This window comes from Rana temporaria, chromosome 4, assembly GCF_905171775.1.
Source record: "Rana temporaria chromosome 4, aRanTem1.1, whole genome shotgun sequence".
NCBI classification, from domain to species: Eukaryota; Metazoa; Chordata; class Amphibia; order Anura; family Ranidae; genus Rana; species Rana temporaria.
This window is the reverse complement of record NC_053492.1, coordinates 476822755-476847025: the sequence shown is the minus strand read 5'-3', so window position 1 is coordinate 476847025 and position 24271 is coordinate 476822755. Positions and strand designations below refer to the sequence as shown.

Sequence of the window (24271 nt, the reverse complement as noted above, 5' to 3'; positions counted from 1 at the left end):
ATTATGAGGGGCTCCCACCATCCCTGTGCTCATTATGAGGGGCTCCCACCATCCCTGTGCTCATTATGAGGGGCTCCCACCATCCCTGTGCTGTGCTCATTATGAGGGGCTCCCACCATCCCTGTGCTGTGCTCATTATGAGGGGCTCCCACCATCCCTGTGCTGTGCTCATTATGAGGGGCTCCCACCATCCCTGTGCTGTGCTCATTATGAGGGTCTCCCACCATCCCTGTGCTGTGCTCATTGTGAGGGGTTCCCACCATCTCTGTGCTGTGCTCATTATGAGGGGCCCCCACCATCCCTGTGCTCATTATGAGGGTCTCCCACCATCTCTGTGCTGTGCTCATTGTGAGGGGCTCCCACCATCCCTGTGCTCATTATGAGGGGCTCCCACCATCCCTGTGCTCATTATGAGGGGCTCCCACCATCCCTGTGCTCATTATGAGGGTCTCCCACCATCCCTGTGCTGTGCTCATTGTGAGGGGTTCCCACCATCTCTGTGCTGTGCTCATTATGAGGGGCTCCCACCATCCCTGTGCTGTGCTCATTATGAGGGGCTCCCACCATCCCTGTGCTGTGCTCATTGTGAGGGGCTCCCACCATCCCTGTGCTGTGCTCATTATGAGGGGCTCCCACCATCCCTGTGCTGTGCTCATTGTGAGGGACTCCCACCATCCCTGTGCTGTGCCACGCGAGAGGCGCCGAACACACCAGAAATCCGGCTCTGCACAGCTCTACCGAGGCACCAAATTGAAACACACAATGCTGAAACCCCCGGCAGACGGACGTGACGGACACCGACAAGGCTGGACGGACCCCGCGCAAGGCCGCCGATGGACGCCGACAGCAGACGGACACCGACAAGGCTGAGCATCCAAAATTTAAGTTTTTTCCTAAACTTCCTAAATAAACACCACCCAAAAAAAAAACACAACGTTATTTGTGTGAACAAAATGATAAAAATGTCCTATGGATACAGTGTAGCATGACCGCGCAGTTGTCAACGCTGAAAGCTGATTATTGACCTGGGCAGAAAAGGGGGGTAAAGTGTTCGTAATTGAAGGGGTTAAACCTGTTATAGCACATACTGAGAATATGAACGAGCTCCTGTGCTCCTGTACTTCGAGGGGGGGGGGGGGGTTGGTAGGGGGGGCTGAAATTACTTTTCTGTTCAAGAACTAATGTGACAGGTTCTCTTTATTTCCGGCTATCTAATCCTGAATTCTGAGAACGCGGCGCGATGCATTTGTATCTGTAGTGCTGGGAAGTGGCAGGCATATGCTTTTCTTAATTAAAACGTTAATTACACTCAGCAGTACCCATATGCTTCATTAAGGACTTGAAAATGTAATCATGTCAAGGCAATAAAGAGAAGTCAATATGAAGAGATGGAGGAAAATTCTGCAATGTATGATAGAACGTGAACCCCCCCCCCCCTAAGTCAGATTGGCAGTAGGGGGCTTCTGATTGGCATTGGCTGGCATGGCTGGCAGCATTCCGCCCGTCACCCTTACTTTATACTACATTACTGAACAATACCGGGAGAGTTTGTGGTGCCACTATGGAACCTTGAGAACCAACGTGAACTTCCCTGCGGACTCACCTCTATGACCTTCTCCGACCTAGCACCTAGAAAACACACAGTCCACCATTGGTCCACCATAGTTGGCAGTGTCTTGAGTCAGAGTCTCTGTATAGGTTATGGTACACCATAGGTCCACCATTTTTGGCAGTGTCTTGAGTCAGAGTCTCTGCATAGGTTATGGTCCACCATAGTTGGCAGTGTCTTGAGTCAGAGTCTCTGCATAGGTTATGGTCCACCATGGGTCCACCATTGTTGGCAGTGTCTTGAGTCAGAGTCTCTGTATAGGTTACGGTCCACCATTGTTGGCAGTGTCTTGAGTCAGAGTCTCTGCATAGGTTATGGTCCACCATAGTTGGCAGTGTCTTGAGTCAGAGTCTCTGCATAGGTTATGGTCCACCATGGGTCCACCATTGTTGGCAGTGTCTTGAGTCAGAGTCTCTGTATAGGTTACGGTCCACCATTGTTGGCAGTGTCTTGAGTCAGAGTGTCTGCATAGGTTCTGGTCCACCAGAGGTCCACCATTGTTGGCAGTGTCTTGAGTCAGAGTCTCTGTATAGGTTATGGTCCACCATTGTTGGCAGTGTCTTGAGTCAGAGTCTCTGCACAGGTTTTGGTCTACCATTGTTGGCGGTGTTTTGAGTCAGAGTCTCTGTACAGGTTATAGTACACCTTAGGTCCACCATTTTTGGCAGTGTCTTGCGTCAGAGTCTCTGCATAGTTGGCAGTGTCTTGAGTCAGAGTCTCTGTATAGGTTATGGTCCACCATAGTTGGCAGTGTATTGAGTCAGAGTCTCTGCATAGGTTATGGTCCACCATGGGTCCACCATTGTTGGCAGTGTCTTGAGTCAGAGTCTCTGTATAGGGTATGGTCCACCATTGTTGGCAGTGTCTTGAGTCAGAGTCTCTGTATAGGTTATGGTCCACCATTGTTGGCAGTGTCTTGAGTCAGAGTCTCTGTATAGGTTATGGTCCACCAGAGGTCCAACATAGTTGGCAGTGTCTTGAGTCAGAGTCTCTGCATAGGTTATGGTCCACCATAGGTCCACTATTGTTGGCAGTGTCTTGAGTCAGAGTCTCTGCATTGGCTACTCTCATAACCCATCACCCTGTCACGCTCAGGCTCAAAGAACAGCAGCTATAGCAGTAGAGAGGGTCCCACCGACCAGCTGGATAGTCATACAAGCAGGTCACCCTGGCGGATGACATGGGCTCACTCGAGGTGCGGGGTCTAAGTACTAACTGGTATTCCCCAGAGATCAGACCAGAGATCCTGATGGTGAGGATGGTTTTTGCTGCATGTTAGCACCAGGTCGCGGTCCTCAGGATCACCCCACCCCGGAGGTGAGCAAGTCGGGTCCAGTAGCAGATATAGAAAGTTGGAATCGAGCACAAGCATAAGCAGTAAACAAGCCAAAGGTGGGTATCAAGTGGTTGGGATCAGGAGCGGCCTGACCATTCGAGCACTGCCCGAGGGCCCCTTGCCACTAGGGGGCCCCATAACCGCCTATTGCCCAGGGGCCCCATAATCATGAGTTGTCAGTCCGCCCCTGGTTGGGATCAAGCTGAAGAGTAGTTGACCGCGCAATTGTCATTTAAAGTAACGCAGTGCCACATTGCAAAAAAAAAAATGGCCCGCTCGTGAAGGGGGAAGTGGTTAATAAAAATATAAATCAATAAATAAAATGAAGTCACAATGTAAATAAAATAATAATAAAAAATAAAAAAATATATATATATCTACCCCCCACCCTCCCCGCAATTGCAAACCGCAACTAATCGCAGGAAACACTTGTGCTATGCCGTTACTTCTTAATGGCACCTCAAACGTGCCGCAATTTTCCCGCGATAAATCGTGCTGCAATTGCGGCAAATCGCAAAAGAAAGCTCCTATTTATGGGGGAGGGGGGAGGATATACATTTTATAAACTTATTTGTGTACATTGTTGCATGACCGCGCCATTGCGGCAAATCGCAACACGCTTGACGCTCAAAAGGAGCTTCTTTTAAATGACAAGTGTTGCGATTTATCGTGCGGTGAAAAATCGTAGCACAATTGGGGGGGGGGGGGTGCCATTAAGTAGAAATCGCACAAGCGTCCAGTGATTCGCCGCGATTTGGAATTGCGGGCAGAATCGCGACGACTCCGCCCCCCCGATATTCAGATTGATTGCTCAGGTGTGAGTAAAGCCTAAGGGGCAGATTCCCGTACCTCCGCGCATCTTTCCGCCGGGCGCAGCGTATCTAAGATACACTACGCCGCCGTAACTTATTTTTTTTTGTCAAATCCTCAAAGAATTTGCGCCGAAAGTTACGGTGGCGTAGTGTATCTTTGGCGGCGTAATGACGCGGAATTCAAATGGATGTAATGGGGGCGTGTTTTATGTAAATACGTCGTGACCCGACGTAAACGAACAAGCCAATGCTTACGACGGTGACGTCATTTTACGCAAATCCCTATTCGCGAACGACTTATGCAAACGACGTAAAAAATTCAAATTTCGACACCTAGCGGCCGCCGAAAAATTGCATCTACGATCCGACGGCGTACTAAGACGTACGCCTGTCGGATCGAGCCCAGATGCCGTCGTATCTTGTTTTGTAGATACAAAACAAAGATACGACGCAGGAAATTTAAAATTACGCCGGCGTATCAATAGATACGCCGCCGCAATTCTTTTGTGGATCTGCCCCTAAATCTCCCCCTATGTTTTTTATATATATATATTTTTTAAGCAGAGGCCCTAGAGAATAAAATGGGGGGGGTGTTGCCATTTTTATGTCGCAAAATATTTGCGCAGCGTTTTTTTCAAACATATATATATTTTTTTTTTTAAGCAGAGGCCCTAGAGAATAAAATGGGGGGGTGTTGCCATTTTTTACGTCACAAAATATTTGCACAGCGTTTTTTTCAAACTAATTCCCAGTAGGAAGATCTTAGACGTTCTGAGCTCCGCCCACCTACCATCCCGCCATTGCGGACAACCTCAGCACCTCACATTGCCAATCACAAGCCAATAAAAGTTTCCACCCGACGAGAGAAAATGAGGAGAATTCCCGGGAAAATGTGGTTTTCGCACATCGGCTAATATTTACATTACACAATCCTGAAGGGACCGCTAAAAAAGATTGTGTTGGCGGCTTCAGTTTAATTACCGCTCCACAAAAAAAGCTGATGTATGGAGGAACGCGGCGGCGCCGAGCGTTTCACGGGAACGTATTTCAGAGCTCTTCAACGGAACAAAGAGGCCCCCTGTGGGGGGGATTTAATTATTAAAGAGCTTTTTTTTATATGTAAAAATCTTGTTGCTGCGTTTTTCTAAACCGCCAGTTGTACTTTATATATTATTCATGGCGGCCGCGGCGGATACCTGCGGTTTATTTCTAGAACAAATTAGAGTTGAACGCGTGTTGCCTATTTTATTTAAAGCCGGCAAGTAGAGACATAAAAAAAAAAGAGGTGAGGTGTATTAAAGGGTGAAAATCAAAGGCGGTATAAAGTCGGTGTAATATATTACCTCTTATCAATTATTAGATGTGGCGGCTGCATTTTTTTTTTTTTATCTATTTATTTAGGTATTTATTTATTTTTTTATTTATTTCTGTTTTATTTATTTATTTATGTATGTATGTATTTATTTATTTATTAGCGCTTTTTTTGTTTTATTTATTTATTTATGTATTTATTTTTTAATTTATTTTTGTTTTATTTACCTGTATTTATGTATTTATTTCTTTATGTATGTATTTATTAGCGCTTTTTTTGTTTTATTTATTTATTTATGTATTTATTTATTTATTTTTAAATTTATTTTTGTTTTTATTTATGTATTTATTTATTTATTAGCGCTTTTTTTGTTTTATTTATTTATGTATTTATTTATTTTTACATTTATTTTTGTTTTATTTATTTATGTATTTATTTATGCATGTATGTATGTATTTATTTCTTAGCATTTTTTTTGTTGTATTTATTTATTTATTTTTTAATTTATTTTTGTTTTATTTACCTGTATTTATTTATTTATTTTTACATTTATTTTTGTTTTATTTATTTATTTATGTATTTATTTATGCATGTATGTATTTATTTATTTCTTAGCATTTTTTTTGTTTTATTTATTTATGTATTTTTTTATTTTTTTTGTTTTATTTACCTGTATTTATTTATTTATTTATTTTTACATTTATTTTTGTTTTATTTATTTATTTATGTATTTATTTATGCATGTATGTATTTATTTATTTCTTAGCATTTTTTGGTTTTATTTATTTATTTATGTATTTATTTATTTTATTTTTTAATTTATTTTTGTTTTATTTACCTGTATTTATGTATTTATTTATTTATGTATGTATGTATGTATGTATGTATTTATTTATTTATTAGCGCTTTTTTTGTTTTATTTATGTATGTATTTATTTATTTATTTTTACATTTATTTTTGTTTTATTTATTTATTTATGTATTTATTTCTTAGCATTTTTTTTGTTTTATTTATTTATGTATTTATTTATTTTAGATTTTTTTTGTTTATTTATTTATGTATTTATAAATGTTTTAGCTTGACCCCCCCTGTTTTCACCTGGTGATCTGGCCTCTTGTAGGCATGTGCACTTCGTTTACTTTTTTTGGAAAGTTGGATGTATCCGAATTTAAGACTTAGAATAGTACCAAATTGAAAGGAATCCTAAATAACAAATAGTTATCCAATTTCTAAAGAAAATAAAATAAAATAGGAAATAAAGGAATAGAATAAAAAAATATATATAATATAATTAATTATAATAGAAAATAAAATAAAGGAATAGAATAGAAAAAAATTATACATTTATATATTATATTTAATTATATTAATTATTAATTATATATATTTTTTTATTCTATTCCTTTATTTCCTATTTTATTTTATTCTCTTTGGAAATTGGAAAACTTTTCAAATTCAAATAGTTTTGCAAATTTCCAAAGAGAATAAAATAGAATAGAAAATAAAGGAATAGAACAGAAAAATAAATAAATTATTATTTTATTTCTATTCTATTCCTTTATTTTCTTTTTTAGAAAATCAAAAACTTTTTTAAATTCAAAACATTTTCGAATATTTTTCCAATAAAAAAAAAATAGAAAATAAAATAGAATTTTTTTTATATATTTATATATTTTTTCTTTTATTGGAAAAATATTCGAAAATGTTTTGAATTTGAAAAGTTTTTGATTTTCTAAAAAAGAAAATAAGGGGAATAGAATAGAAATAAAATAATAATATTTTTTTTCTGTTCTATTCCTTTATTTTCTATTCTATTTTATTCTCTTTGTAAATTTGCAAAACTATTTGAATTCGAAACATTTTCCAATTTCCAAAGAGAATAAAATAGAAAATAAAAGAATAGAATAAAAATGTATTTTTCTATTTTATTCCTTTAATTTTCTATTCTATTTTATTCTCTTTTGAAATGGGAAAACTATTTGAATTCAAAACGTATTTGTATTAAAATTTTAAGTTTTTAATTTTTAATTTGAAAACTATTCGACTTTGAATAGTTTTCCAAGTTTCAAAGAGAACACAAATAAATAGAAAATAAATGAATAGAATAAAAAACTGTATTTTTATTTTTCTATTCTATTCCTTTATTTTCTATTTTATTATGGAAAACTATTTGAATTTGAATTTGAAATTTGAATTTTTGAAATTTGAAATTTTAAAATTTGAATTTTTGAAATTTGAATTTTTGAAATTTGAATTTTTTGAAATTTGAATTTTTTGAAATTTAATTTTTTTTCATTATTTCGGATTCGTTTAAATTCGCTACTATTCCAATTCATAAATTCGGATACATTCGGATTTCTGAAAAACGAAATGAACTGCACATGTGTAGTAAACTGATATGTTCTGCTGGTGAGCTTGAGCTTGTAAAAAAAAAAAAAAAACAGACTTGCTGACTGGATCACCAGATTTAAATAGAAGAAAGAAAGTTTAAAAAAAATGAAAAGGAGGCGGGGTCTGCATGTAGTCACATGACCTCTCTTCCTTAGAAGAGTGTTGGTCGGTCTTTGTTGGGAGTTCCGACCGTTTATTTCCAGTACAGATTTTCTGCCATGGCGTCACTTACCTCGCAGGTGGCGTTCTTCAGGGGGGATGGGAAGAGCACGTTGGTCATTACAGAACTCTGCAATATCGGTGAGTCTCTGGTGTTCAGGAGGAGCACAGAATCTGCGTGACCAAGAGAGGAGAGGAGAAAAAGGGAGAAAAGAGAGAAGAGAGGAGAAAAAGGGAGAAAAGAGAAGAGAGGAGAGGAGAAAAAAAAGAGAGAAGAGGAGAGATAAAGGGAGAACGGAGAAGAGGAGAAACGAGAGAAGAGGAAAAAAAAGAAGAGGAGAAAAAAGAGAGAAGAAGAGAAAAGAGAAGAGGAGAGATAAAGGGAGAACGGAGAAGAGGAGAAAAGAGAGAGAGGGGGAGAAAAAAGAGAGAAGAGGAGAAAAGAGAGAGAAGAGGAGAAAAGAGAGACAAGGAGAAAAGAGAAGAGGAGAAATAAAGGGAGAACGGAGAAGAGGAGAAAAGAGAGAAGAGGAGAAAAGAGAGAAGAGGAGAGATGAAGAGGTGAAAAGAGAGAAGAAGAGAAAAGAGAGAAGAAGAGAAAAGAGAGAAGAGGAGAAAAGAGAGAAGAGGAGAAAAGAGAGACAAGGAGGAAAGAGAGACGAGGAGAAAAGAGAAGAGGAGAGATAAAGGGAGAACGGAGAAGAGGAGAAAAGAGAGAAGAAGAGAAAAGTGAGACGAGGAGAAAAGTGAGACGAGGAGGAAAGAGAGACGAGGAGGAAAGAGAAGAGGAGAGATAAAGGGAGAACGGAGAAGAGGAGAAAAGAGAGAAGAGGAGAGATAAAGGGAGAACAGAGAAGAGGAGAAAGAGAGAAGAAAGAAGAGAAGAAGAGAAAAGAGAATAGAAGACAAAAGAGAGAAGAGGAGAAAATAGAGAAGAATAGAGATAAAGGGAGAATGGTGAAGAAAAGAAAAGATGATAGAAAAGAGCAGAGGAGAGAAAAGAGACGAGAAAAGAGGACAGAAGAATGGAGAACAGAGAAGATGAGAAAAGCATGGAGAGGAGAAAAGATAGAAGAAGAGAAGAGAACAGAAGAGAGAAGAGGAGAGATTAAAGAAGAGGAGAGATTAAAAGAGAACAGAGAGGAGGTACAAAGAGGAGAGAAGAGAAAAGTGAGAAAATTATAGAAAAGAGGAGAAAAGAGAGGAGGGGAAAGGAGAAAAGAGAGGCGAGAAGATTAGAAGAGAGGAGAGAAGGGAGATCAGAGAAGATGAGAGAAGCAAGAAGACAAGAAAAGAGAAAAGAGAAGAAAAAAGAGGATAGAAGAGAGAAGAGGAGAAATGAGAAGAGGAAAGAAGAGAGACGAGGAGAGATGAGAAAAGAAAGAAGGGGAGAGAAAAGAGAAGAGGAGATATGAAGGAAGAACATACAAGAAGAGAAGAGAACAGAGAGGAGATGAAAAGATGAGAGAAGAGAGAAACATGGTAGAAAAGAGAAGAGGAGAAATGAGAGGCGAAAAGAGAGAAGAGGAGAGATAAAGGGAGAATGGAGAAGAGGCGAAAAGAAGAGAGAACAGAGAGGAGGTAAAAAGAGGAGAGAAGAGAAAAGAGAGATGAAAGAGAAGAGGATAGAAGAAAGGAGGGGAGAGGAGAAAAGAGAGGCGAGATGAGAAAAGAGGAGAACGGAGAAGATGAGAGAAAAAAAGAGAAGAGAAGGAAAGAGAAGAAAAAAAAGAGTATAGTAGAATAGAGATGAGAGAAGAGGGAAGAAGAGAGTAGAGGAGAGATGAGAAAAGACAGAAGGGGAGAGAAAAGGGAAGAGATGAAGGAAAAACAAGACAAGAAAAGAGAACAGAGAGGAGATGATAGAAAAGAGAAGAGGAGAATAGAGAGAAGAGAAGACCGGAGAGGAGAGGCAAAATAAGAGACGAAGAGAAAAGAGAAGAGAGAAGAAGAAAAGAGGAGATAAAAAGGGAGAATGAAGAAGATGAGAGAAGTGAGAAGAGCAGAAAAGAGAAAAAGAGAAGAAAAGAGGAGAGGAGAAAAGGAAGAAGAGAAGAGGAGGATGAAGAAGAGGAGAAAAGAGAAGAGAACAGAGAAGAGATGAAAAGGGGAAATAGAAGAGAAAGAAAAGAGAAATGAGATTAGAGAGAAGAAAGGAGAGAAGAGGGCAGATGAGAGGATATAAGAGAGAAGAGGAGAAAAGAGAGGAGAGAGAGAAGAGAAGAAAGAAGAGGAGAAAAGAGAGAAGAGAGAAAATGTGATCTGATTTTGCAAAAATAGTAAAATGAAGAAAGAGACCATATCATTATTATTATAAATAAAATATAAAGCAGCCTGTAACTAAGAAGAAGAAGAAGAATACTCGGCGTCGATCATCCTGGGACTTGCGATCGTCATTCTCTTACAGATCTACACTGAAGTATCATCAATATCTGACCCTTCCTGGTGTGTGAGATGCCGGCGCCCCCCACTGGGCACTGTGGCTCCCTCTGCTGGTCACTACACCTCTGCGGTGCCTCTGCAGAGCTCTAATGTTTCATACGAATGGCTATCGGGGATTTAGTTACGTAGTCTGGATGACACAACTCTATAAAGTTCAACCAATAGAGAGAAGAAACAAATAGAATAAATCTCGGGATACAGAACTTATCCAGAGGAAGGCAACAACAATCTGATACTGGGCTTGCTAATTAGAAAGCCTGCCATGCTTTTAAAAGCCATTGGGGCTCCCATAGTAGAATAGAGGAAAGCTGCAACCAGGGCCGCCAATAGGGGGGTACCACCGGACCTCCTGTAGGGGGCCCAGACGCACAGGGGGGCCTGGACAACAGGGGGATCAGTGTGGCGGGACGGGAGGACAATTACAGAACGATGCACTGTGTCTGAGTCTCTCCTTCCAGCAGCTGAAAGCCGGTTTCTCCCCCTCTCCCTCACCGCCAGCCTGCAGCTGCTGAAGGAGAGACACAGACACAGTGCATCGTCCAGGGCTGTGTGCCTGGGACCCCCCTCATCCTTCCACAGTGCTGCCAACTACCCTCTTCCACCCACTGCTGCGGACACACAGGCGGATGGAAAGTGGAGGAAGGGGCCGACAATTATGTCATTTGCCAGCCCCTTTTTTGTCTGAATTGGACACAGTGAGCGATCGGTACGGATCGCACCTGTGTCCATTCATAGCTGAAGCAGAGCAAATTGTGTTTACTATGATTCCGTTTACTCATGAACAGGAGGGCCTCTGTCTCCTCTTCATTCATCCAGAAATTCAAAGATTCTTAAATTCGAAAATTCAGAAATTCAAAAGTCTGAAAATAAGAACAAAAATTTGAACGAACGAAAATCCCAAAATTCCAAATAATAACTAATAATATATATAACTATTACATTATAAGTCTTGGAATTTCCTTTCAAATTTGCCTGTTGGAGATTGTAACGAATACGAATTTATCCAAAGTTACAAATTATCCGAAATAAGGAACGCTGCATCTAAACAAATGGAAAGGAATAAATTATTAATAATAAAAATAAAAAGGTTTTATTATTATTGTTATTTATTATTATTAATTTGTTCCGTTCCATCTATTTAGATACGGCATTTGTTATTTCGGATAAATTTGTATTCGTTACGTTCTCCAACAGCCAAAATTGAAAGGAAATTCCAATACCTATAATTTAATATTTAGTTATTATTAGTTAGTTATTATTTAAGATTTCCAAATTTTCCAATTTTCAATTTTTTAATTTAAGACTTTTATTTTTATTTTTGGTTTTTGTTTTTTTTATTTAACTTTCGTTCTTATTTTTGGATTTTTGTATGTTTGGATTTTTGAACTTACAAATTTTTAAACATTCGAATATTCAAATATTTGAATTTACGGATTTAGGAATATTTGAATTTACGAATTTCCAAATTTTTAAACATTAGAATATTCAAATATTTGAATTTACGGATTTAGGAATATTTGAATTTACGAATTTCCAAATTTTTAAACATTCAAACATTTAAATTTACGGATTTACGAATATTTGAATTTCCAGATTTTTAAACATTCGAATATTCAAATATTTGAATTTACGGATTTAGGAATATTTGAATTTACCAATTTCTACGAATTTACGAATTGGATTTTTGTATGTTCGGATTTTTGAACTTACGAGTTTTTAAACATTCGAATATTCAAATATTTGAATTTATGAATTTCCAAATTTGTAAACATTTCAATATTCAAACATTTCAATTTACGAATATTTGAATTTCCACATTTTTAAACATTCGAATATTCAAATATTTGAATTTACGGATTTAGGAATATTTGAATTTACGAATTTCCAAATTTTTAAACATTCGAATATTCAAATATTTGAATTTACGGATTTAGGAATATTTGAATTTACCAATTTCTACGAATTTACGAATTGGATTTTTGTATGTTTGGATTTTTGAACTTACGACTTTTTAAACATTCGAATATTCAAATATTTGAATTTATGAATTTACAAATTTTTAAACATTCGAATATTCAAACATTTCAATTTACGGATTTACGAATATTTGAATTTCCACATTTTTAAACATTCAAATATTTGAATTTACGTATTTAGGAATATTTTAATTTACGAATTTCCAAATTTTTAAACATTCTAATATTCAAATATTTATATTTACGTATTTATGAATATTTGAATTTACGAATTTCCAAATTTTTAAACATTCGAATATTCAAATATTTGAATTTACGGATTTAGGAATATTTGAATTTACCAATTTCCACGAATTTACGAATTTGATTTTTGTATGTTCGGATTTTTGAACTTACGAATTTTTAAACATTCAAATATTCAAATATTTGAATTTACGGATTTAGGAATATTTGAATTTACGGATTTTTGAACATTCGAATATACAAATATTAAAATTTAAGATTTTCAAATTTTCCATTTTTTTAAATTTAAGATTTTTATTTTTGTTTTTTCCATTTTTTTATTTAACTTTCGTTCTTATTTTTGTATGTTCGGATTTTTGAATTTCCAAATTTTTGAACATTTGAATATTCAAATATTTTAATTCACGGATTTACGAATATTTGAATTTACAAATTTTTAGACATTCGAATATTCAAATATTTTAATTTACGGATTTAGGAATATTTGAATTTACCAATTTCCACGAATTGGATTTTTGTATGTTCGGATTTTTGAACTTACGAATTTTGAAATATTTGAATTTAAGATTTTCAAATTTTCAATTTTTTGAAATTTAAGATTTTTATTTTTATTTTTGTTTTTTTCGTTTTTTTTATTTAACTTTCGTTCTTATTTTAAGATTTTTGTATGTTCGGATTTTTGAATTTCCAAATTTTTGAACATTCGAATATTCAAATATTTGAATTTACAGATTTACGAATATTTTTAATTTACGAATTTCCAAATTATTAAACATTTGAATATTCAAATATTTGAATTTACGAATTTCCAAATTTTTTAATTTACCAATCTACAAATATTTGAAATTCGTTAAACAGATTTTAGTTAATTCGGATATTTCTGAATTAACAATTTAAAAAACAAATTGAGAATGAAATGAATGTCTAATAAAATTCACTTTTCAAATTTCCTAGACCTTTGTAGTAATATCGTGTGATGTAAAAGAAATTGGAACTACCGCTATTTTATTCTCTGGGGTCTCTGCTTTCAGAAATGATATCGTGTTTTGGGAGTTTTATGTAAACTTCAGGCTTGGATGTAAAAAAAAAAAAACGTCTCTGGCAGCGAAAGTGTTAAAGGGGGGGGGGGGTAAAATAAATATTTTATTTAAATAAAATATAAAAACATTGACACAGAGAAATCCCCTCCTGTAATATATTGCCCCTCCCCCTACAATCCCAGACTCATTACCTTCCGACTCCTCCAGATTCCCGATCCGCCAGAGTGAGGTGTGGGGGTCCAACGTCCACCCGCAGCTGCCGTCTTCGAACATGCAGTAAAACCCGGGGGGGAGATTTCCTGCGGGTGACACACGGAGAGAAGAGGTGAGATTTCTGCCCCCCGGGGACACGCCTCTCATCATTGGATCCGCCCCGGGAAGTGAGAACATTGTTACTGCTGACTCCACCCACAAGACCAAATCCCTCCCACTGTTTGTGGGTTTGGATGGAGACTGAAGACTTGTCATTGGTCAGGGGGATTCTTCGCCGGCCAATCAGAGACCTCAGGGGGATTTTCCTAATGTCCTGTAGGGACCCGGCCAAACCACATCCTTACCCTCCAATAATAATCCGTCCTCTACTTATCCGCCCTCTAATCTGTTCTCATTCAATTATTTATTACCTCCTTGTATTGTCCTTAGTGATCCCCCGGACCTCTCCTCTTCCCCCTCACTTCTGTTTCTTTGGAATGAGCGGTGAATGTTCGTTGTAGCTCTGTGCGCACTACACATCCCATAGTCCAGTAGTCCCTAGCCTATAGTCCCACAGTCCATAGTCCCATAAACCACAGTTTCATATTCCCATAGCCAATAGTCCCATATTCCATAGTCCCACAGTCCAATAATCTCACAGTCCCATAGTCCTACAGTCACATAGTCCATTAGTCCCATATTCCATCAGTCCTATAGTCCATAGTTCCATAGTCTCATATTCCCATCGTCCTACAGTCACATAGACCGATATTACAGAGTCCCTAAATTCATTGGTAAAGAGTCCCATAGTCCCACAATCTCATAGTCTCACAGTCCATTAGTCCCACAGTCTCATATTCTTATAGTCATAGTCCCGTAGCCAATAGTCCCATATTCCATAGTCCACAGTCCAATATTCCCACAGTTCCATAGTCCATATTCCCATAGTACTACAGTCACATTGTCCATTAGTCCCACATTCCAGAGTCCACAGTCCTATAGTCCATAGTTCCATATTCCCATCGTCTTACAATCACATAGTCCCAAAGTCACGTATAGCATAGGCTATCCCCCCGGGACGTGTGACATCTCTTCATCCGAGAGGCCCTTAACCTTATGGTTCTTCCTATAACGGATGGTGCACTGTGGCTGCCTAACTTGGATATATTTCCCACTCTGGCCTCGCCCCCTGCTCCTGTGGTCCCGGCTTTTTCTGATGCTCTGGCTACCTTCTAGATCTCATTCTTGTCGACGGATTAGACGTGTTTTTGATGTCATTTAGAGGAACTCCTCTACGTCTGGCCGTATAAGCTGCATATAAATTATTGATGGTACGCCTGCGATTTTAAACGTCCTCGGTGCAATGGATGGCTGATGATCATTCTGATTAATGAAATACTTAAAGCGGGGGTTCACCCTATAAAAAAAAAAAACATTTTTTTTTTCTTCTAGCATAAAATTCGGCATAGTAGCGCGAGCTACAGTATGCCTGTCTTCATTTTTTTATCCCCGTACTCACTGTTATATCGTACATAGAAGATTCCGACTGCCCACGGGGAATGGGCGTTCCAATCCAGACGGAAGGTGATTGACGGCCGGCTCTGGCGCGTCACGCTTCTCCGGAAATAGCCGAAATAGGCTTGGCTCTTCACGGCGCCTGTGCACAGGCGCCGTGAAGAGCCGAGACCTACTCCGGCTGTCTTCGGGGAGCGTGACGTGCCAGAGCCGGCCGTCAATCACCCTCCCTCTTGAAAGGAATGCCCATTCCCCGCGGGCAGTCGGAATCTTCTATGTACGATATAACAGGGAGTACGGGGATAAAAAAATTAAGACAGGCATACTGTAGCTCGTGCTACTATGCCGAATTTTATGCTAAAAAGTTGTTCTGCAGGGTAAAACACCGCTTTAATGTCTCACTGTCAAAATTCTCCTACCTCGTCCTGAGGAAGCCAAAAGGCGAAACGCGTAGACGAAAGGATATTTTGCAATTGAATGTATACTCTATATGTTTTTTATGTACCTTACCGTATTTTTTGTAATTAAAAGTATATATATTTTTCTAAATCCTGTGTTCCCGTCTTGCCTTAAAAGTCCGTCCTGTCACTGCCCCTAGCAGTAACCTTTTCCCCTATTCAATATTACGGATGTTGGCAAATGTGAGTGCTTTTTTGTTCCCCCTCCTTTTTTAACCAAATTTTTGAACATTTGAATATTCAAATATTTGAATTTACGGATTTACGAATTTTTAAACATTCGAATATTCAAATATTTGAATTTATGTATTTAGGAATATTTGAATTTAGTTCTTTAGTAGCTTGTTTGAAGTGGCAATCAGCACTCTTAGTAGAAGTGGCCACGTCTTCGGGAAAGTCCTTCCTGCCCCTTAGGGGTATACCCACTTACAGGGTTGTTGGGGGGGGGGGGGCTGTTAGGTGAAAAGGGGTTAATGATAAAAGATTTTTATTTAACTTTCGTTCTTATTTTTGGATTTTTGTATGTTCGGATTTTTGAATTTCCAAATATTTGAATTTACGAATTTTTAAACACTTGAATATTCAAATATTTGAATTTACATATTTATAAATATTTGAATTTACGAATTTCCACATTTTTTAAACATTCGAATATTCAAATATTTGAATTTACGGGTTTAGGAATATTTGAATTTACGAATTTCCAAATTTTTAAACATTCTAATATTCAAATATTTGAATTTACGGATTTAGGAATATTTGAATTTACGAATCTCCACATTTTTAAACATTCGAATATTCAAATATATGAATTTATGGATTTAGGAATATTTGAATTTACGAATTTCCAAATTTTTAAACATTCAAATATTCAAATATTTGAATTTACGAAAATTTGAATTTACGAATTTCCACATTTTTAAACATTCCAATATTCAAATATTTGAATTTACGAATTTCCACATTTTTAAACATTTGAATCTTCAAATATTATAATTTTCGGATTTAGGAATATTTTAATTTACGGATTTACGAATATTTGAATTTAGTTCTTTAGCAGCTTGTTTGAAGTGGCAATCAGCACTCTTAGTAGGAGTGGCCACGTCTTCGGGAAAGTCCTTCCTGCCCCTTAGGGGTATACCCACTTACAGTGTTGTTGGGGGTGGGGGGGGGGGCTGTTAGGTGAAAAGGGGTTAATGATAAAAGATGAAGTCCTTCTGATAAATGATACAGTCGTACATTGTAACAAGCTGGGAACGTGTTGTAAAGTCACAGAAATGTCCATGTTAAAGTTCCCAAGGTGTCCACCTCGACACGCGGCGTGGCGCATTGGCCCCCGGCTCAAGAACAGAAAGAGGCTTTTACTTCTTATTTTCGGGGACATTTTCGGGAGTTTAATAGGCCGAGATTATAGATAAAAACATCGTTTGGCACAGAAGGAGACACCGGGCTGGATTTAGGAAAATCATTTTAATGTTCGCAGATTACGCCATCTCTGCAGAAGACTTCATTTTCGAATGACGTGAAAATAACCTCCCATAGATGGCGCTCCGGGGGGTTAAAATCGGTTTATTTTTGCCCATTATCCGTCTTTTAGAAAAATCCATGTCTTTGTATGTGACATGAGCCGGTATAACACGGGCAATGTGAGACGATTTATAATATGTGTTGGTCGTATAATGGGGCTGATGTACGGACTGGGGGTCCTGATCTTCTAGGCTGCTGGAACTCTAAGGGAAGAGGGCCGGGGTACTCCGGAACATCAGGGGCACAGGGGGACCATGACATAAAGAACGGACCGTGCTGTCCAGAGTCACACCAACTTTTCTCAACTAGGGTTCCATAAAATTCTAGGGTCACTCCAGGGGTTTCTATCCGTTCTACGAGCAATTATGCCTCCCATTGATCACCAATGTAAGGAACATTCTTCCCATTGATCACCAATGTAAGGGACATTCTTCCCACTGATCACCAATGTAAGGGACATTCTTCTCACTGATCACCAATGTAAGGAACATTCTTCTCACTGATCACCAATGTAAGGGACATTCTTCTCACTGATCACCAATGTAAGGGACATTCTTCCCACTGATCACCAATGTAAGGAACATTCTTCTCACTGATCACCAATGTAAGGGACATTCTTCTCACTGATCACCAATGTAAGGGACATTCTTCTCACTGATCACCAATGTAAGGAACATTCTTCCCACTGATCACCAATGTAAGGGACATTCTTCCCACTGATCACCAATGTAAGGAACATTCTTCTCACTGATCACCAATGTAAGGAGCATTCTTCTCACTGATCACCAATGTAAGGAGCATTCTTCTCACTGATCACCAATGTAAGGGACATTCTTCCCACTGATCACCAATGTAAGGGACATTCTTCCCACTGATCACCAATGTAAGGGACATTCTTCTCACTGATCACCAATGTTAGGAACATTCTTCCCACTGATCACCAATGTAAGGGACATTCTTCCCACTGATCACCAATGTAAGGGACATTCTTCCCACTGATCACCAATGTAAGGGACATTCTTCTCACTGATCACCAATGTAAGGAACATTCTTCTCACTGATCACCAATGTAAGGAACATTCTTCTCACTGATCACCAATGTAAGGGACATTCTTCCCACTGATCACCAATGTAAGGGACATTCTTCTCACTGATCACCAATGTAAGGAACATTCTTCTCACTGATCACCAATGTAAGGAACATTCTTCTCACTGATCACCAATGTAAGGGACATTCTTCTCACTGATCACCAATGTAAGGAACATTCTTCTCACTGATCACCAATGTAAGGGACATTCTTCCCACTGATCACCAATGTAAGGGACATTCTTCCCACTGATCACCAATGTAAGGGACATTCTTCCCACTGATCACCAATGTAAGGAACATTCTTCTCACTGATCACCAATGTAAGGAACATTCTTCTCACTGATCACCAATGTAAGGGACATTCTTCTCACTGATCACCAATGTAAGGGACATTCTTCTCACTGATCACCAATGTAAGGAACATTCTTCTCACTGATCACCAATGTAAGGGACATTCTTCCCACTGATCACCAATGTAAGGGACATTCTTCCCACTGATCACCAATGTAAGGGACATTCTTCCCACTGATCACCAATGTAAGGGACATTCTTCCCACTGATCACCAATGTAAGGAACATTCTTCTCACTGATCACCAATGTAAGGGACATTCTTCTCACTGATCACCAATGTAAGGGACATTCTTCCCACTGATCACCAATGTAAGGAACATTCTTCCCACTGATCACCAATGTAAGGAACATTCTTCTCACTGATCACCAATGTAAGGAACATTCTTCTCACTGATCACCAATGTAAGGAGCATTCTTCCCACTGACCACCAATGTAAGGGACATTCTTCCCACTGATCACCAATGTAAGGAACATTCTTCCCACTGATCACCAATGTAAGGAACATTCTTCCCACTGATCACCAATGTAAGGGACATTCTTCCCACTGATCACCAATGTAAGGAACATTCTTCCCACTGATCACCAATGTAAGGAACATTCTTCCCACTGATCACCAATGTAAGGGACATTCTTCCCACTGATCACCAATGTAAGGAACATTCTTCCCACTGATCACCAATGTAAGGAACATTCTTCCCACTGATCACCAATGTAAGGGACATTCTTCCCACTGATGCCTAGCAGAAGAGGTCCCTATTCTAATGAACACCAATGAGAGGAAGCACTGCAAATGTCAAAATTTCGCTTTTTCTTTAATTTTTATAATTATTTAAAAAATATACATACACCCAGTATCTCAAATAAGTAAGTACACCCCTCACATTTCTGTAAACATTTTCTTGTATCTTTTCATGTGACAACACTGAAGAAATGACACTTTGTATCTCCAATGTTGTGTAGTGAGTGTACAGCTTGTATAACGGTGTAAATTTGCCGTCCCATCAAAATAACTCATCACACAGCCATTAATGTCTAAACCGCTGGCAACAAAAGTCAGTACACCCCTAAGTGAAAATGTCCAAATTGGGCCCAAAGTGTAGATATTTTGTGTGGCCGCCATTATTTATAACCCTCTTGGGCATGGAGGTCACCAGAGCTTCACAGGTTACCACTGGAGTCCTCTTCCCCTCCTCCATGATGACATCACAGAGCTGGTGGGTGTTAGAGACCTCGCGCTCCTCCACCTTCCGTTTGAGGATGTCCCACAGATGATCAATAGGGTTTAGGTCTGGAGACATGCTTGGCCAGTCCATCACCTTTACCCTCAGCTTCTTTACCAAGGCAGTGGTGGTCTTGGAGGTGTTTTTGGGGTGGTTATCATGTTGGAATACTACCCTGCGGTCCAGTCTCTGAAGGGGGGATCATGCTCTGCTTCGGTATGTCACATTATATGTTGCATTCATGGTCCCCTCAATGATCTGTAGCCCCCCAGTGCCGGCAGCACTCATGCAGCCGCAGACCATGACCCTCCCCCCACCATGCCTGACTGTAGACAAGACACACTTGTCTTTGTCCTCCTCACCTGGCCCCTCCCCCACACAAGCCTGACACCATCTGACAACAAATACCTTTATCTTGGTCTCATCAAACCACAGAACGTGGTTCCAGAAATCCATGTCCTTAGTCTGCTTGTCTTCAGCAAACTGTTTGCGGCTCTTTCTTGTGCATCATCTTTAGAAGAGGCTTCCTTCTGGGACGACAGCCATGCAGACCAATTTGATGCAGTGTGCGGCGTATGGTCTGAGCACTGACAGGCTGACCCCTCCCCCACCCCTTCACCCTCTGCAGCAATGCTGGCAGCACTCATACGTCTATTTCCCAAAGACAACCTCTGGATATGACGCTGAGCATGTGACCTCAACCTCTCTGGTGGACCATGGCGGGGGGAGGGGAACCCGTCCTGTTATACCGCTGGATGGTCTTGGCCCCCGTGCTGCAGATCAGTTTCAGGGTCTTGGCGATCTTCTTATATCCTCGGCCATCTTTATGTAGAGACACAATTCTTTATATCAGATCCTCAGAGAGTTCTTTGCCATGAGGGGCCATGTTGTCCTTCCAGTGACCAGTATGAGAGAGTGAGAGCGATAACACCAAATTTATCACACCTGCTCCCCATTCACACCTGAGACCTTGTAACACTAACGAGTCACATGACACCGGGGGAGGGAAAATGACTAATTGGGCCCAATTTGAACATTTTCACTTCACCAGTGGCAACCTGTGAAGCTCTGGTTACCTCCATGCCCAAGAGGGTTAAGGAAAATAATGGCAGCCACACAAAATATCGACACTTTGGGCCCAATTTGGACATTTTCACTTAGGGGGTGTACTCACTTTTGTTGCCAGCGGTTTAGACATGAATGGCTGTGTGTTGAGTTATTTGTTATACAAGCTGTACACTCACTACACAACATTGTAGATACATAGGGGCAGATCCACAGAGCGAGTACGCCGGCGTATATCTACTGATACGCCGGCGTACTTTCAGATTTCCTACGTTGTATCTTTGGTTTGAATCCTCAAAACAAGATACGACGACATCTGGGTTCGATCCGACAGGCGTACGGCTTCATACGCCTTCGGATCGTAGATGCAAAACTTCGGCGTCCGCTGGGTGGCGTTCTCGTCGTTTTCCGCCTCGAGTATGCAAATTAGCTATTTCCGACGATCCACGGACATTCTCGCATTCTCTTACGTCGTATCTAGTCGGCTTTTTCCGGCATATAGTTAAATCTGCTATTTTGCGGCGTATAGATAGACTTGCCATGTTAAGTATGGCCGTCGTTCCCGCGTTTCATTTGAATTTTTTTTTTTTTTGCGTAAGTCGTTCGTGAATCGGGATGGACGTAATTTACGTCCAGGTCAAAACCAATGACGTCCTTTGCGACGTCATTTAGCGCAATGCACGGCGGGAAATTTAGGGACGGCGCATGCGCAGTTCGTTCGGCGCGGGGACGCGCTTTATTTAAATGAAACACGCGAGAGATACACTACGCCGCCGTAACTTACGGCGTGAATTCTTTCTGGATTCGAAGCAACAAAAAGTAAGTTACACAAAAAAATGTGAGGGGTGTACTTACTTTTGTGAGATCCTGTATATATACACACACACAAATTATATATATGTATTTTTTTATTTTATTTCATTTTTAATATTAAAAATAATATTGTTGTATAGATGAGCCCTGGGCCAAGTGCACAACATTTCTTATATCTTTTATTGTTCTCATTCCTGCTGAAGGATCACAAGCTCTTTATATAGATTTGCACCATTCGGAAATAAAAAAATATATATATTGGGGTAGATTCACATACCTTTTGCGGCGGCGTATCTCCAGATACGCCGCCGTAATTTGAATTCCGCGCCCGCGTAGCGTTACGCCGATTCACAAAGGCAGTTACGCTGAAAAAATAGGCTTCCTCCACCGACGTAACTTGATTGCGGCGGCGTAGAATTGTGTGCAATATAACTTTGGCCGCTAGGGGCGCTTCCATTGTTGTCGGCGTAGAATATGCTAATTTCCTAGATACGCCGATTCACAAACGTACGTGCGCCCGGCGTTCGTTTTTTACGTTGTTTGCGTTAAGGCTTTTTCGGCGTAAGGCTGCTCCTGCTATATGAGGCGCAGCCAATGTTAAGTATGGACGTCGTTCCCGCGTCGAAATTTGAATTTTTTAAGTCGTTTGCGTAAGTCGTTCGCGAATAGGGCTGGACGTAATTTACGTTCACGTCGAAACCAATACGTTGTTGCGCCGTACTTGGAAGCAATGCACACTGGGATATGTACACGGACAGCGCATGTCCGTACAAAACGTCAAGTCATCCATTATTTACATAAAACACGCCCCCCCCCTTCCACATTTGAAATACGCGGGCTTACGCCGGCCCCATTTACGCTACGCCGCCGCAACTTATGGAGCAAGTGCTTTGTGAATACAGCACTTGCTCCTCTAAGTTATGGCGGCGTAGCGTAAATACGATACGCTGCGCCTACCTGAATCTACCCCACTGTTGGGTTTGGCTGATATTTAAAGTCCAGTTATTTTTTACATCCCCCCCCTTGGGCTCAGACGGAGAAATGAGCTGTCAATCCGAAGGGCTGCAGAGCAATGCTAATCCCCCTGATTGGACGATGAAGGGCGCCGGCGGCTCAGCAGTAGTAAGGGTGAGAACTCTGCAGTGGTATTACTACAGAAAGGAGGGTAAAGACTATCAGGCATTAACCAAATTTTGACCGGGGGGGGTACTTAGAATTACAGAAATCTCAGTCCTACTGGTATAAGCAGCTGCCATCCAGGGCCACCATTAGAAATCATTCCCTGACCATGCCGGGCTTTGCTCTGCTCCACCATGATGTTTGGTGTGAACGTCTCATGTCTTTCCCCCTTTGATTCTCTACCTTCTTCTCTATGTTCCTCTATGTATCCCGATCCTCCTACACCTTCTATAACGTCATTCTACTCAGCTTAACCTTTTCCATGGTTTCCCGAGCTAATCCCCAACTTCCCACAATCATGTTCCTGCCTCACACTAGTCTTTGAAGCTTGTGACAAAGCTGCTTTCCCTTAACATACTATTTCCATCCATCATATAAAATCTTTTAGCTTTGGTGTCAGGGTCAGCATTAACTCCCAGCGTTGGTGTCAGGGTCAGCAAACCCCCCCCCTCCCCAGCCATCGTCGGGGTCAGCAAAACCCCCCCAGCCATCGTCAGGGTCAGCAAAACCCCCCCAGCCATCGTCAGGGTCAGCAAAACCCCCCAGCCATCGTCAGGGTCAGCAAAACCCCCCCAGCCATCGTCAGGGTCAGCAAAACCCCCCAGCGTTGGTGTCAGGGTCAGCATTAACTCCCAGCGTTGGTGTCAGCCAGCCATCATCAGGGTCAGCAAAACCCCCCCAGCCATCGGCAGGGTCAGCAAAACCCTCCCAGCCATCGGCAGGGTCAGCAAAACCCTCCCAGCCATAGTCAGGGTCAGCAATAACTCCCAGCCATTGTCAGGGTCAGCAAAACCCCCCCAGCCATTGTCAGGGTCAGCAATAACTCCCAGCCATTGTCAGGGTCAGCAATAACTCCCAGCCATTGTCAGGGTCAGCAAAAAGACCCAGACAGCGTCAGGAGCAGCAATGAAAACCCCCAATATAAATAACAACCTCCAGCAACGGTAACCTCCCCTGTTCAGTTTACTCACGCCCATTGTGAGCGCACCCTAAAATGCATCCAGCATGCAGTGATTTTCCCTCTGTTGTCCCGTCTTTCAAGCTTTCCAGCCTGATGCCCCACATCACACCTCCGATCCAACCTATAGACGTTCCGGTCTCTTCTCTCTCCCCAAAATCTCTCGTTAGTTAGTCTAGCATATAGACGTCTCAAATCCCTCAATCCCCTCTCTGTATTCTTTGCCCAGCCTGTACCAGCCCCGTTCTCCTCGCTGTACCTTCCCGTTCAACCTGAAGAACTTTCATATTTTTAGTTCTACCAATAGAAGTCCCAGGTCTCCTCTCTGTGCCCCTCCAGCCTGTAGATGCCCTGAGCTTCTCTCCATAACCTCCAAATGGTGAAAATCCTCCTTTCTGTAACCTTCCAGATTGTAGAAGCCCAGGATCTCCTCTCTACACCTCCCCAGCATGTGGAAGCTCTGCATCAGCTCTCTGTATCCATCAGCATGTAGAAGCCCCTGATGTCTCCTCTATGTACCCCTCTAACCTGTAAAGGTCATGTATTGCACCTCTTTGTACCCCTCCAGCCTGTAAACGTC

The 24271-nt window shown here is 40.3% G+C and overlaps 1 protein-coding gene across 1 annotated transcript in view; it reads right to left on the bottom strand.

The window, feature by feature from the left end:
- The window catches only part of ALK (ALK receptor tyrosine kinase), a 388017-nt gene that overhangs the window by 155895 nt on the left and 207851 nt on the right, over window positions 1–24271 (bottom strand). The window contains exons 4-5 of the mRNA XM_040351843.1: window positions 13513–13620; window positions 7694–7794 (exon numbers count right to left, since the gene is read on the bottom strand). Coding sequence (XP_040207777.1) covers window positions 7694–7794; window positions 13513–13620 — 209 coding nt within the window. The remainder of the gene's footprint in view (window positions 1–7693; window positions 7795–13512; window positions 13621–24271) is intronic.